Source organism: Protomyctophum parallelum (genome assembly GCF_964188405.1).
Source record: "Protomyctophum parallelum genome assembly, chromosome: 17".
NCBI classification, from domain to species: domain Eukaryota; kingdom Metazoa; phylum Chordata; class Actinopteri; order Myctophiformes; family Myctophidae; genus Protomyctophum; species Protomyctophum parallelum.
The window spans coordinates 32,719,706-32,735,473 of NC_139719.1; the positions used below are offsets into that span (position 1 = coordinate 32,719,706).

At 44.1% G+C, this 15,768-nt stretch overlaps 1 protein-coding gene across 2 annotated transcripts in view; it reads left to right on the forward strand.

Annotated features, from left to right (window-relative positions):
* The window catches only part of ankfn1b (ankyrin repeat and fibronectin type III domain containing 1b), a 237,809-nt gene extending 224,750 nt beyond the window's left edge, over nucleotides 1-13,059 (forward strand). For both annotated transcript variants that reach the window (XM_083787093.1, XM_083787092.1), the window contains exons 18-26: nucleotides 3,377-3,543; nucleotides 4,655-4,805; nucleotides 5,816-5,984; nucleotides 7,469-7,635; nucleotides 8,499-8,706; nucleotides 9,498-9,825; nucleotides 10,208-10,374; nucleotides 10,817-11,145; nucleotides 11,803-13,059. In XM_083787093.1, the coding sequence (XP_083643219.1) occupies nucleotides 3,377-3,543; nucleotides 4,655-4,805; nucleotides 5,816-5,984; nucleotides 7,469-7,635; nucleotides 8,499-8,706; nucleotides 9,498-9,825; nucleotides 10,208-10,374; nucleotides 10,817-11,145; nucleotides 11,803-12,141 (2,025 nt within the window). In that variant the 3' untranslated portion in view covers nucleotides 12,142-13,059. The remainder of the gene's footprint in view (nucleotides 1-3,376; nucleotides 3,544-4,654; nucleotides 4,806-5,815; nucleotides 5,985-7,468; nucleotides 7,636-8,498; nucleotides 8,707-9,497; nucleotides 9,826-10,207; nucleotides 10,375-10,816; nucleotides 11,146-11,802) is intronic.
* Nucleotides 13,060-15,768: the final 2,709 nt, after the last annotated feature.

Here is a 15,768-nt window from a genome sequence, read left to right on the forward strand (position 1 = left end):
CTGCCATTGGATTTTTTGGAATTTTCGTTTTTTCATGTCATATGAAAGCAGGGAATCATAGCTTCAAATTGACATATTGGTTGTTCAGTTTGACCAACCAGTTTTGGAGATATGGCTTATAGAGTAATGTCTTGCAGAGAAACAGCGAGTTGAGAGGTTGAAAGGTTCACTTCTGTGGTCTCTGACATTACACCTAGCTACATGTTTAAGCATTTATTTCATGTCGATTTCAGCTCTGACATTTATTTCAGACATGCTCTAGTATGTGAAGAGTCTGCCGGTGCTATTAACTCATTTTGGGGAGGAAAAAAAATGGCGATGGCAGGCTCTCAGTCAAATCGGGTCACATATATTATATATACTGTATATAGTGGAGGAGTCCACTATATCCAGTTGACTCACCAACAAAGAAATTTAAATGCCAGATGCCAGGCCTGACCTAGGACCCACTCCAACCATGAACAGAACATGAACTTCAATCACTTTACCTCACAATCCCTCCACTTTTTAACGCTATTCGTTCAGGTGGTAGCAATTAGAAGGTTTATTTAAAATCTCTTTGGCCATTAAGCGCTGTGGTCTTAAAGATGCACGTTGAGGTAATTGTTAGTGTCTGCACTAATGCAGCTTGGCCTTGCAGTTTGCGTTCGGTAGGACCGCCATCTGTAAAGCCAACCATGGATTAAATGTTCCCCATGTTGGTAAACCTGATACCCGCCGTTGCCATGTTGTTTTGTCTCCAGTGCTCCAGTCGGTCTGGGCTTGCGGTTGCCCAAACAATGGTGGTGGCTCCCTTTGACGAAGCCACAGTTCATAGAAATATTTGTTTTGTGGCCAGTTATGAACAAATTGTATGATGAAATACATAGAAATGTGCTGAATGGTTACTCTGGTGTATTGACTTCCACTCTAAACAAGCCCCAGGCTGCAACAACTTGGTTTCTAAAGTAACAACAGGGCCAAAAACACATGAAAAGAATCACATCCAAGTGAATATTAGGGTGCCCTTGCAGACAAAGGTTTGAAAGATGAATACCATTAACGCAGTCATCATCATCATCATCATCATTAGCTTCTCCCCACAACTTCCATCCTCATTACAGCTGTCATTATCATCCCTATCTTCATCAATTCCAACACAATTACCATTATTATAGTGTTCATCACTATCATCATTCATAATCATCATCATCTTCATTGTAATTATCATTCAACTATAGAGGCTATGGCCCTCATTTATCAACGCGGCGTACTCCAAAATATGGGTGCACGCCGGAATTACCGCAATCTACCGGCATTTATCGTTTCCGCAAAACCTTGAACTTGAACGTGAGCCAGGACAAATTCACGTCAGGTCGGGAGCTGTCGTAGGCTTTGTCCTCACCTGTTTTTCTGTCTTAGAAAAACTGCTGACATGTGTCTTTGTGTCACAAATTGGTAGGAGATTTCCAACTTTACAAGCAATTAAAATCGTGCAAATTAAAAACAATGTTTAATAGATGCTTAAGCCATTTAAACAGTGTTTTGCATGAGCGCGGATGTGAGGATTTGGGCTGTCTGTGCTGGAATATTTCCATGACCGGACGTTGGAGAGTATAGTGCAGTGCTGCAGCTGCGGAGAGTCCCAACATGGGTAGCTTACTGTAGCCTCTACAGCAGGCCGATGTCTTTCTGGAGTTACAGTATGTGCAATCTCCTCCTCGTTTAATAAACCTGACGCGTCGCTCGAATGCCAAATGTGCCGTGCCAGTGCAAGTGGGAACGCATCGGAGATGGGTATAGGCTAACCCAGCCAGCCCACCACCACATGAGGCTACGGTTTTGGCTGCAATATTCATATAATTGACAGTTGACAGCCCAGCCACTGCAGCGACTAGTGACTGCGAGGAAATCTAAATAGACTGTCGAACGTGCATGGTCAGTTGGTCACGGTGTCGCGGACGGACCACAGTGATAGAGAGAAACAGACAGACAGGACAGGAGATGCACCTATTTGCAAAACAGCAGCGTGTGTATGCGCCTATTTGTTATTTAATTCATGGTTCACAGGTTCAGGTTTTCGTTCACTAATATATCTTGTTGTTTATTAAATTAAAAATACTTTAATAATTTAATATATAACTAACAACAACAACTATTTAAGAGCACACCAGTTGGGCTTGCAAGTTGCGTGTGCGTGCGTGCGTCTGTGTGTGTGTGTATGAGAACGGGCGGGGGGGGGGGGGGGGGGGGGGTGCGGCGGGCCTGTAACCATGGTTTCCATACGTTGTGTGGTCGTATTGCAGTTGTTCATGTCACAAAAACGAGGGCGAAGCTTGATTTCATAGGGCGTGCCAGATTGATTTCAGCCGTCACATTTATCACTGCTATTAAGGAAGGATCAGCTGTTTGCGATGACTTTATAAATGCCGTGGCGATGTGAGTGTACTACAAAACCTACACTCGAATTTGGGGCAGAATTTACACTCAATTGATAAATGAGGGCCTATGTGAGTGACATCATCGACGCGGATGTTATGTGGGAACGCCTACTGAGTGGCAAAAAAATAATTTCTGGCTTTGACAGCCCATCCAAGCAGAAAAGTCCTATAATTGTATTAAACAGCGTTGAACTCACCAACATTGCAGCTGTACGGTATCCTCTTTTTATCCGTTAAGTGTTTGTGTTAATAAAGATCCACCATAGACGGCCCGGTCCGAGCTGGCAGTCCCAGCACCTAGGCTGGTAATATCAACAACATCCTGCTCACCTGCTGCCTCCTGCATGTGCAGGACCGTTAAGTGATTTCCAACAAGCGCTTCCAAACTCCAAATGCTCCATGCTGCTCAATGTTCTGCCACTCAGTTTAGATGAGGGAGGAGTATCCTCAGGCCTGTTGCCATCAGACATGAAGGTCTGAACGTCCCAATTTCATTTTTTCAGTTCTTTATCCGACACACCTGTGACTGTCCTCCGTAGGTGTGCATAAGAACTTTTTTCTTCTAAGTTTAGTTTTTTTCATGGCACCGGAACCAGAGTGTTACGAGTGCGTACAGAACAGAGTTGTGAACCGTAATCAATTTATTTGAAAAAACACGTAAAAGGCGAGAAATGAGAAACACAAAAAGTTCAAATATAGAGATACGAGGTTTCTGCCCGACTGCAACGATATACTTAGTTTTTCGCCATTTGTACTCACACCAACTTCCTCAACTCTAGTGCCAGGTAAACGCCATGTAGGTTATTAGCGCGGCAGCACCCAGCCCCAGTGATCACGCCCACCACCAGTGCAGTGCCCAATCTGTCCATTAAAGTGATATACTCTTTGCCTATAAATCACATTATGGCTCCTACACAAAGTATTTCTAACAATAGTCATGGTGTGTGTGTCCTCAGGAGAAGCTAGCCTACCACAGGCGGAGCAGGAAGCTGTTGTCTCCAGGTCTGTACCTGGGCTACCTCAAGCTGTGCACCTCCGTTGACCAGATCAGAGCCCTGGTCCCCCAGAAGCTCCCCAACGTCCTCTGTCACACCAAGGTCCGGGACAACTGCAACGTTTCCAGGTGAGGCTGGTCTCTCTCTCTGTGTGTGTGTGTGTGTGTGTGTGTGTGTGTGTGTGTGTGTGTGTGCGTGTGCGTGTGCGTGTGCGGTTGTGTGCAGTCGCCACAGGAGACAAGGCTTCCTGTATCCTGAAACACTTATTATGTTTCCCAAGTTTGTGCACATGCTATTGTTTCTGTTCCAGAATTTCTTGTTAAAATGTGAACGCAAATAAAGATGTTTGTGTGTGTGTGTGTGTGTGTGTGTGTGTGTGTGTGTGTGTGTGTGTGTGTGTGTGTGTGTGTGTGTGTGTGTGTGTGTGTGTGTGTGTGTGTGTGTGTGTGTGTTTGTGGTGGGCATCAAACTATAGTTGATTGGAGACTCATGTCTAATTGTCATAATTGGTGTCCCTAATTTGATTTTACTGCAGTTTCACAAGTGTAGCTTAAGGGCATATTGGATGTAGGCCTACAAAAGTACCCAAAAGTTGACAGAACCAATTTGCGTGTATGAGTGTGTGTGTGTGTGTGTGTGTGTGTGTGTGTGTGTGTGTGTGTGTGTGTGTGTGTGTGTGTGTGTGTGTGTGTGCATGCGTGCGTGCGTGCGTGCGTGCGTGCGTGACGCTAATCATTATTATCGTTTATCGTGATAAACAATAATCGTATCGAGGAGATTTTCATTCATGGTGGAAATGTCCTCGGTCATACACTAGGTCATACACTAGGATGAATTAGCTTTTGCTGAGCTGTAAATTCAGTACCTCTTAAACCAAAGAGTGTGTTTGGTACCCTCTTATTTCACTCTACCAAGTTATGAGCTTGTAGATCTGCACATTTTCACGACATTTTCATTATCGCGATAATATCGTTGATCGCAATTATTTTTGCCACAATAATGGTGACTTCTTCATAATGGTAGAAGAACAATATAGGGTCCGCACACCGAGGTAAGCTCCAGAGCTTAAAAAGTTTAATTAAGGTCCATAGTGGACATGACGTTTTGACGTTTTGAAGCTCTGGAGCTTCTACTTTTTACCTCGGCCCGGCACCTGGCGTTTAGTTAGTGGATGTGCGTGCTCTATAGTATTTTGCTGTGACTTCATAATGGTCTCATCCCTGTGTGTCTCCTCTCCAGGGAAGAATGGCAGTGGCTGCAGGCCCTCAGCTCCCTGGAGGAGTCGCAGGAGATGGACCAGGACATACAGAGTGCTCCACACCGCCTCCTACAGGACCTCCGCAGCGCTGCCAAGGACCTGGTGGCACACATCAACGTCCCCGGCAACCAGGTGAGAGTCACGTCACGTCACGTCACCCCCCAAACTGTCGTGCATTTCTGCAGAGGAGAATTATCCAAGAGCTCAAATGAAGTCAAAGAAAAATGTGCAGATTACTGACCCTGTTCTATTCAGAGACCACTAACTCACCCATGCCAGGGTCTCTGCAAAGTATTACGCTCAAAGGCCGGTTTTCCCAAAGCGTCCTGGCACTAGACAGCCTTTTGCAAAAGAACAAATATGGTTTAGATTCCCAGCAGCATCGCACTGTAACAATCTCTGTCCACTTGGCTTGAAATATGAAGAATATGGTTTTAGCACTCGTATACTTACAGTACAGGGAATCCAAGACCTCGTCCACAAAAGAACTGGACAGTTTATTGGTGATACGCAATAACCCTTGATTACCTCTAACCAGTCGTATTCTGTCCTGCCCACTCCGTGCTTGTTGTGTGATCCTCTGGTTCCACTTTGAAGACGCCACAAATCATGCTATAGTCTCAGCGTTCCCCTGGTTTAGAGCAAGGGGCCAGAACGGCCTTATCTGCCAATTTGGGCAACAAAATAAATGTATAGTAAAGCCCTCTGTGATATCAGCTCACACGCAGAAAGGGGAAAACTGTGGAAAACCTGTCAAGGCGCACAAATGGCAAAACATTTAAGATACCTTAGACTCCAGTGAGAATGATCATTACTGTAAAGTAATCACTTAAACCCTTCTGGCTCCAAAGCCTCAATTCACATTTGTTCTTCTCATTGTGTGTGTGTGTGTGTGTGTGTGTGTGTGTGTGTGTGTGTGTCTTCTCTCAAATGCCTCGGAAGGGAATGCGTGTTATGGGGAACAGGGAATCTCCAAGGCCCCTGACTCTCTCTCTCTCTCTCTCTCTCTGTTTGTGTGTGTGTGTGTGTGTGTGTGTGTGTGTGTGTGTGTGTGTGTGTGTGTGTGTGTGTGTGTGTGTGTGTGTGTGTGTGCGCGTGCGCGCGGGTGCGTGCATGTGTGTGTTTGCGTGTGTCTCTCCCAGGCCCAGGATTTCCGCATCTACAGCCAGGAAGTGTTGGAGTTTGGTGAGAAGGTGTCCTTCCTGCTGCTCCTGCCTCCGTCAGACGAGGTGTGCACGGCGCCGGGCCAGAACAACCCCTACTCCCCGCGCTCTGGCTTCCTCACTCTGCCCTTGCAGGTCTTTGAACTGGGTCAGTCCAACAGAACGCACCCAAGTCTCAATGTCACGCATTCATTCACCATAACTGTACATGACACTGTGGGGTTTCTTTTGCCATCTGCTCAAGTTTGTGAAACACGTTTCCATTTTTATTCGCTCCATGCTCTGCAGATTATTCCTATTTGTTATGACTTGAATCCCTGGGAGGTACAGTAGCAGCTTGGGGTGTAGAACGGTTCCATCCCGGCTCCTTCTAGCATCACAACAAAGTGCCTTTGAGCAAGACATTGAAACCATAAGTGCTCCTGGGTGCTCTTCATTACCTGCCCACTACTCCTAATAGTTAGGATGAGGATTAAATGCAAAGTACACAGTGGTAGACAGTAACGAAATACATTTACATGAGAACTGTACTTAAGTAAAACAAATTGAGTATCCGTACTTTACTTGAGTATTTGTATTTTTGTACACTTTCACTCCACTTTCAAATACAAATATTGTACTTATGACTCCACTACATTTCTAGGGTACATTATATGAATTAACCACTTACGCAGGTAAAAATAGCAGATATATACAAGTTCATAACGCGTCACATTGCGGCACGTTGTAGATCTTCTATACTTTAGATCTGCTATTTTCACTGTTCATATTTTTTTGGATATAATTACCCTTTGATAGCCAAACCTGCGGCTTTATCGCTTTATATCAAAATCGACCGGCAGAAGCCAAACACATACCTCTACTGCGCCCAGGTTGCTAGGCAACCTTCAGTGTCCCTCCAGGCACAAGGCGAAATGCGAGCGCACCCCATTGGAATCCACTAATTATGATTTCTTTCCTGCCTGTTTTCTCTGAAAAATACTCCAAAATCCTTCTTTTTGTCAAATCCGTCTGTGCTTTGGGTTTCGTCTCTGTGAAGTGTGTCACACACACGGTACTTCAGCATGGCGCTGAAGTACCTATAGTAAATGACCACTAGATGACCACGCTTTGAGCTTGTACATCTGCTATTGTTGAACATTTTAGAAAAGTCTTAAAAGTGTGAGAACTACTGATTTAGAAGGCATTTGTAATGGGTTAGGGTTAAAAATAGCACATATACAAGCTCATAGCTACGAGCTATTTTTGAAAAATTGTGAAAATGGGTGCAAATCTTTGAATATATATTCTTTCTCAGCAAACATTTTTTATTTAAAATTTGTGTAATGTATGAATGAATGGACCATTGTGAAGCGCTTTGAGCACTTGGAAAAGCGCTATAAAAATGCAATCCATTATTATTATTATTATTAACTAAAATCTTTGCTTCAGGGAGGTCCCTGGAACAACATATTTACTGATGGGGGGTCAGCGGCCAAATACATATAATTCCTTGGCATTGAAAAGTTTGAGCACCACTGATTATAGAAACATATGGGTTTTTTCTGGAAACTGTCATGATTTAGAAGACATTTGTAGAATCTGGCCCTCAGGTCTTAGGCTTAATGCCCTCCTCTCCTCCTCTTCCTCTAGTCCACTTTGACGCGTACTGCCCCACCTTCATCGGCCAGTACTGCAGGGTGTCTGCCTTGCTGGAGCTGGAGTCGCTCATCTCCCAGCAGGCTCTGAGGGAGGCCTTCTCTGAGAGCGAACTCCACGCCGCCAAGCAGAAACACCAGCAGGTGCAGGAACACATGCAGGTACTAGACTAGGACTACTACTCCTTTTATCGCTGGTTATTACAGTGAGGATCTGAGCGATGGCATTATGTAATCTGTTTGTACAATGATGCCAAAATGATTCCCATTGGTATCATTTCAATATACTGAACATGCAGTGTATACAATAGAGGGATTTGCTGTTACTGATTACTCTATGCAAGATTAATGTTCGACTTTGTGACTAAATATCTAATAGCATATGAACTTAATCTCAGTAGTGATTGCTCAAACGGTTTGCGGTTTAATGAAACAAGAAACATTGGACAGCATGATCCTCGCACATTTATCATTTATCATTAATCTAATTCATGACATTACACACATGAAGATCACAGGCACGCAAACTGTTGAGTAAGAGCCACGCGATGGAAGTTACAGGCAAAAAGGTCAGGTCCATTGATTCATTTCACACTGGATTCCTTTATCAACGCATCCAGTATCAATCACTACATCACAGGGAACTGGATCCAGACAAATGCAGGAAAGGATCAGTATAAATTAATATTAACCACTTACAATGACTTGCATAACCACGTATGCAAGTCATTGTATGACAAATATTTTTGAACGTTATTTTTTTAAATAGGGATGTTCTGTTTATTTATTACTTTTTAAAGGTATTTTTTCCAAGTAAAAATCTAACAAAAACTATGTTTTTTTCTTTTGTAGGCTATTTTTTTTAATCATCTATAAATAATGCATATTATTTTTGGAGGATCATGTTTGAGAGTCCACTTTCTCTTTGCCTTGTCTTCTACTCAAAGGACTAAAATGATTCAGTATAAAGTATGTGTACTATTGGATGGAGATAATCATTGGCATGTCGGCGTGCCGCTCCGCAGCAAATGGAGGAGCTGTGGCGCGAGGCCAGGTGGATCATGGACGCCCTGCAGTACGCCCGCTACAAGCAGCCCAACGGGGGGATCTCACTGACCTGGATCATCGACTTCTCCAAGGACGTGATGCCGGACAAGCCTGCCTCCACCTCCTCCCAGCTGGAATACCTCCCCTCCCCCATGCCCTCACCGGAGCCCTGCGGCAAGCACTCTGGTCAGAGAAGCCTTTTTTTGGGGCATTTTAATTATTATAAAGACGGATATATAAATATGTAAATCACAGCATATCGTCTCTGGCGGGTGGAAACGGGAAAACTCATGTGTCCAAAACCTTTTAGGATTCAAATTCAAACGTATAAAAAGCTTTGCCCCACGTTTCCAGCTTGTAGATCTGCTACTTTTGATACTTTTGTGTGATGCTGTAGAACAAGTGGTTTTCAAACATTATTTATTCTGCATTTGAGCCACCGACCACCATTTGATGAGATTTAGCCTTGCAGACCCCAAACTAAAGAATGTTATCGTTGGATAAGATTTTGTCCACAATTCCATGCTGTATTGAGGAGAGAGATAACAGGCAAACATTCATCAAAATAGCAATTCTTCTACACTTTTGTACACAATTGTGTAAACTTGTGTACAAAATTGTGTAGAATTAAGGGTCCATTTGGGTTTCATTTTACGCTCTCACAAGAATTAAAGATCTAATAAGGTTCCCATTTGGTTCCCAACTCTCCATCATTTAGCTGGGGACCACCTGGAACCCCCTCAATGACCACTGGTGGTCCCCGGACCACTGGTTGAGAACCACTGCTGTAGAATGATCAAGTAGGACATTCATTTATGAAAAAACACTAAAAGTTCTAATATGGAGATAAGAGGTTTCTGCAACGATCATGAATTGACATAATGACTAAATTAAAGATGTATCTGTGTTGTTGTGAGATGTTTTAAGTAAACACCAGAACATCAAAAGTCAAAACCTTCCTATACATCTCCCTGCAGACTTCCACGGCCTCTCGGACGAAGAGGGCTCCTCCGAGGTCTTCCTCACCACGGACAGCGACTACGACTCCAGCCGCGCGCAGAGCCCCCGCGAGCTGGACCTGCTGCCCGCCTCCCCGCTCTCCTGCGCGCCCCTGGAGCCGCTGGGGTTCCCGCGCGTCGACGGCAGCGGCTCGGGGGGAGGAGGAGGCAGAGGAGGAGGAGGATGTGGCGGCGGAGGAGGAGGAGGAGGCGGCACGCTGAGCGACTCTACGCCGGATGTCCTCCAGTCCTCGGAGCTGGGGAGGGAGGGCGAGCGCTGCCTCGGGGGAATAGGGGAGAGGTGGAGGTAGGTCTGTCACACGTCAAATACCTAATCGCCTCATTGCAATTATTTGAGATAATTGCAATTATTTTTGCATAATCGTTTCCATGCTGAAAGATTTTCATACATTTTCACATGTTTTCCAAAAATAGCAGAAATTAAGATTAAGATTTAAGTATAAAAGCTAAGTATAAAATGATTAAATGTGTCAGTAATTCCTTTGTATATTTAAGTTATCCGTCATATCTGACCTGTGCAATTTTTGTTTACGAAGCCTAAAAACAGAAACAGAAATTTTAAATGTTCCAATGCTCAATACCAAACAAAAATGCACAGTGAAATCCTTAATCACAATTATTTGCGTGACAATTAACATTTGTCCTAATGAAATGCGTGCCGGTGCCAGCCCTAGGCGGAGGGGCGGCTCCTCGGTGGCTCCGGAGCTGCTGGACAGCGACTTCATCCTGCCCAGCCGGCAGATTGAGCTGCTGCGCGTCACGGAGAAGCGGCAGGCCTTCTGCGTCAGAACCAGCAGCCTGGAGTTCCCCCCGTCCTCCACATCCTCCTCACAAGGTCCCAAAGAAGACTTTTGTACTTTTCATTTTAGTTTTGGTTTGTTTTGAATGTTCTTTTTTCTAATTCGGTTAGTTTTAATTTGTTTTTTAGAGCGGATTTGCTCATTTTTTTATTAGTTTTTACTTTTTAAACTTTAGTCGTTTTTTCATACTTTGGTTTATTTATCTGGTGCAGGATTGAATAGGCTAGTATTGTGTAATAAAAACTTAAAAGATAGCATTTAAATTTTTATTCAGTTACAGATGAACCGCCAACAATCCACAAATGCAAACTAAGGGCATTTTGTCTATAATTTTAGTTTGTTTTAGTTAGTTTTATAAACACACAATTGTTTTTGCATTGTAGTTTTCATTTAGTTCAATTAAGGATGAAGGTTTCTAAATGTTAGTTTTCGTTATTTCCTTGGTTTAAGTTAACTCTAATAACCTTGCCTCCTCAGCCCACCACCATCACCACCACCACCACCATCACGTGCACCACCACCCGTACTGTCACTCGGCCGCCTCGGCCGCGCCCTCGCCCTCCGTCTCCCCGGGGCGGCGCTGGCACCACCGGCCGTCCTCCGTGGACCGCTGCTGCTGCTGCTGCTGCTCGGCCGACAGGTGCCAGCCCCACCCCCTGCCGCCCACCCGGACCCTGTCGGAGGACAGCGGCACGCAGAGACTCTCCGACACCTCCTCGCCCGGCGCCCACAGGAAGGGCTGGGCCGCCACGCTCCGGGTGTACCCGCAGTACCGCACGGGGCTGCCCAAGGAGACCAGCGTCAAGGTACAGATGAAGCACTTGTTGTTGTTTTTCTGTTGTTTGGAACTAAAATAGGTCTCTAGTCAGAATACTGTTACAATAATTTTAACTTTCTTTTTTTTTTTACATAAAACTAAATAAATGACTGGTAACAGTGGCATTGTTGGTTACCCGAATTTTGGTTCACATGTATTTTATGTTAGTCAGATGTCAAGTTGTTTACTTGTCAAAGAGGCCTATGTATGTTATCTAACTAACAGTTACTAACAGTTATTTAAATGCTAGGTTTGATGTTCACCTGCCATCCTATTTACATTGTAACACTGCCTAATAAGTGGCAGTAATGGGGCAGCAGTGGCTCAGGGGTAGAGTGGCCGGTAGAGCAGCTGGATGGGAACCTTGAGGTTCCCCCAGAGTTAGTGTCGAAGTGTTCTTGAACAAGACTCTTCCTTGCACGGTTTCCTCCACCATCGATGTCTATGAATGTGTGTGTGAATGGGTGTATAAAATGCACAATCTATGTAAAGCGCTTTGGATAAAAAAGCTATATAAATGAATGCACCATTTATACCATTTAAGTATGTAATACGAATTACTTGACGTGGTGTGTTTATTTATATCCATTTCCAAATCCTGACTTGACGACTCCGTCCGGCTCCCATCTGGTCTCTCAACGTGCAGCTCCATGTGACTTCAGGCACGTCGGCGAGGGAGATGGTCCAGCTCGTGGTGCAGGAGATGAACCTGGTGTCTCGGCGGCTGCTGGGCGGCAGCAATGGTGGAGGAGGAGGAGGAGGAGGAGGAGGAGGCGACAGCGAGGAGGAGCCGGGCGTCTACTACAGTCCCGAGCAGCTGGAGCACTTTGGCCTGGTGCTGGTGGTGGAGGACAGGGAGAAGTGGCTCCAGGACGACTTCTGTCCCCTGGAGCTGCAGAACCCCTGGCTGCGGGGCAAGCTGTGCGTGCGCATCAAGGAGTACTCCCCGCTGGCGCTCAAATACAGCCGAGCCACCACGGTGTGATGATGGAACCCCCCGTGGGGAGGGGGAGGGGAGGGGTAAACATTCTAGGCCTAGGGCACTGTTTCCCAAACAGTGGGTCGGGAACAAACTTTGCGTCCACTTTTTATGGGTAAACAAATATCCCTTTATTTTGTGTTTCCTACATCTTTGGTTTATTATTATTTAAAAATTCTAATTTAAAAGCAAAAAAAAATTAGAAACAAATTCAATGATTTTTCAAAATAATTTCATAAATAAAACTAAATAAATCCCATAAATTAGGAAACAAATAGTAGTAGTAGTAGTAGTAGTAGTATAGTGAAAATAGCCGAAAAGCTTGTAGATCGGCTATTTTCTCTAGTCTGGGTCTCCGAGGGAGACACCAACTTTCTCTTTTTGGGTCTTGGGCTAAAAGGTTTGGGAACCAGTGTTCTAGGCTAGAGATTGTGCTATATACTGTAGATGGAGGATGTCCTTGGTTGAACTGGTTCATTCTGTGGTCAGATGGGGACGTGTTGGGACTATAGGACTGGGAGCTCCTCAGACCAGACCATCCTTAAGCCCACCACCCCCTTTTTCTACCCTCCGGGTGTGCTTTTATCGTTACAATTGTCTGTTTTGTTGTTTTCTGGGATGCTGCTGTGAGACTCTTATGTTTCCATGTGTTTTACTTTACTCCTTTCATACAATAAGATTCCTTTTTTTCTCTCTATACATCTGAAAACCCCTCATCTGGACACCAAATGAACAATAACAAAATGGAACAAAAAATAAAAGAAAGAAGAATACTTGTGCCGTCAGAGTCATTCGTTGGATGAGAAAAAAGAAAAAGATAGAGAAAAAGGATGTGACGTGAGGAAGATTAATGGCGCGCCACTGCAGCATCTGGTGTGATTGATGCCAACACATTGGGCAACGTGCTCTGCCAAGACGACATGGGCAGCATCATCAGTCCCCCCTTATGGGCAGCATCATCAGTCCCCCCTTTTCTTCCCCAACCACACGCGGACAAGGCTTTTCCTATGAACTCTCTCATTGTGTCATTCCCAAAGAGCTGTCGGCTGCAGCCGCCCGGCCCTCGTGTTCCCAGGATGTGGGCTCTGGACCGGGCCCAGAGGACAGGAAGCAATGGGGGGGGGGGATTTGGGCTGGCATCTCCACTTGGGGACGCAATAGGCCCGACGACTTGGCCTGTCAGCCCATCACTCACTCCATCTTTGCCATTATTACTGGCAGCAAGAGAGCCCGCAGCAACCTATAGGCAAGGAGGGCTAGATGGGATAAGAACAAAGAGAGAGAGATGTATGGTGGAAGGCTCTCTGGACCCTTCCTTATCACCCTTCTGCAGCAATACACCCTATAATACCATTCACCATTCTGTACCTGACTAATACGGCCATCTGGTGAAGCAACACAAAACAATATAGGCCTATATATATTATTATTTTTTTGTATTGTTTTTGTTTGTTTGAATTTGAGTAATGTTTCTCTTGGTTTGGTTTTAGTTTGGGGTTCCTCTGTAATTGGAGAAGCTTGTAAATCTTCCACAATCCTGCTGAAGAAGACGTCTGTATCTATACTGTGCTGAATGTTAACCGGATCAGTGTTTTCTTTCTTGTATTTACTCAAATATGATATTTTACATTAGCATCAATAAAGAGCAGTCGCCAGACAAGGACAGCCCTCCGAAAACAAGACTAGGTCAAAAACTAGTTCATGGCTGGACCGTGTATGAAATGTTGGAGGGCTTTTGATTATAAACAATGCATACAGGAAGTGGTGGCACTCGTAACTTAGTTTTAGCATAGCTTAATCCTGTATCTTCATCAGTCAGTGATGTTAAAGTTTTTGTGTTATAACCATAGAGGTTTGGTTAGTTCATCCAGGCTGATTGGAAACAAGAGATATGCGTCAAATTAAGAAACGGTTGGTTATTACTACAACGTACAACCCATAGCCTGAAGGGACAATAGCTCTATAGTGATTGGCTAGTTTGTTCTTAAGCCTACAAGCTGACCAATAGTGTAACTAACAAAACTATTACGTCCCACAACCTGGAGAGACAATTGCTCTGCGATTGGTAGGTCATTCTTTGGCCAACCAGCTGACCAATGGTGTATCACTCAGTGACTCAGGCATTTGCGTTTACAGGGCTGGCAACGCTGTTAAAACTAACAGCTAAAAACTATCCTATTGTTGAAGGGATGGATCATGTTTTTTAAGAAGCTCATCTGATCAAATATGAGGTCCCTTGCCTCAGTTTTTTGGTCTTACAGACACTGAAGGAAGACCTTTTGTAACAGTTTTGCTCAGTGGGCTGGCTATTTCTCAGAATATTCACAAGCTTTGTTCCCTGTTTTACATTACGGCTTACAGCATACCAGGGCTTAAATATGGTAGGCTGTTTCAAGTAAGCTATTTCAGGTTGACTTGCACTGGCATTGCTATCAAAATGCTTATAACTTGTGCTTCGTATTAACCAAAATGCAGATGCAAGTGTATTTTAGTGTATTTGGACTGAGCGAACTCCAAGTTCATGACAGAAGTGTTTCTTAAAACCTAATCTATTCCTTTAAGACAGTTGTAGGAAACTGTGCCAAGTTTGGATTTCTCTGTTCAATACAGTGCAGTGTACAGTACAACAGTTCAACATACCGTGAATATAGGAATGCCCACATGTTGCTTTCATAATGTGGAGCTGGGCTTTTCTCCATTCAGTGACTGCAGGCTTTTCTATTTGTCATTTTTCATTACATTTTTTTTCATATCACACAATTCCCTCCTGTGCACTGAAGATCTCAACCAGGTTGGTTCAATAAAGTGGCTGAGCATTCTAACAATATATTACAGTATTTCCAAATGTGAAACGAAACACTGACAGTGTGCTCTTGGTATCTTCACGAAATGTAGCACCAGAGATTCCTAAAGCACTACTGAGGTGATGAAGCAAGTCACTGGATGCCTTGTATTGAATGTAAGCCTGCAGTTACTGTAGCCTTCTAGGTTCTGTAGAATCATCTATCTATATGACCTAATCCCAAAGCCTGATTTATACTTAGGCTAGTTGCGTGCCAGTGTCACGTCTTGAGATCATTACAGATCTCACTGGTGCGCAACTACTGTAAGTATGAATTGGCAAAAGAGCATTCCGTTGGGGAGTTCTCTGACCCTGATAAGAGTGTTTACAGAGTTCAGTTTCCCTCAAAATGACTTTGTGTTTACGTGTAATTACTGTATAAAGAAGTCTTAAGAGCAACTGATATTATAAGTTGTAATTGATTTTACTGACGTTTGAACTCTTGTGTTAGTGTTTAGATGTCTCCTTTATTCACATTGTTAACTGCTGTTTATACAAGGCAAAAAATTGCAAAAAACTATAAATAGCGCACGTACCGAAAACCGAAACTATATGTACATAGACAAAATGGGTGGGAGCAGGGGTTGAATGCACTGTATCTGCTGTAAATGTTAAAAGTATGTAAATGTGGTGCTGTCATCACTTTGTAGGAGGGGGTGGAAGGGGGTTGAGGTTATTATAGACACTTGTCTGTCTGATGAGAGCACTGTGGGGAAAAGGAGAGGGGGTGGAGTGGGGTGGGGGTGTCAAATAAACTCCCTTACCAGGCATAAAATAAAATAAAAGCCTCA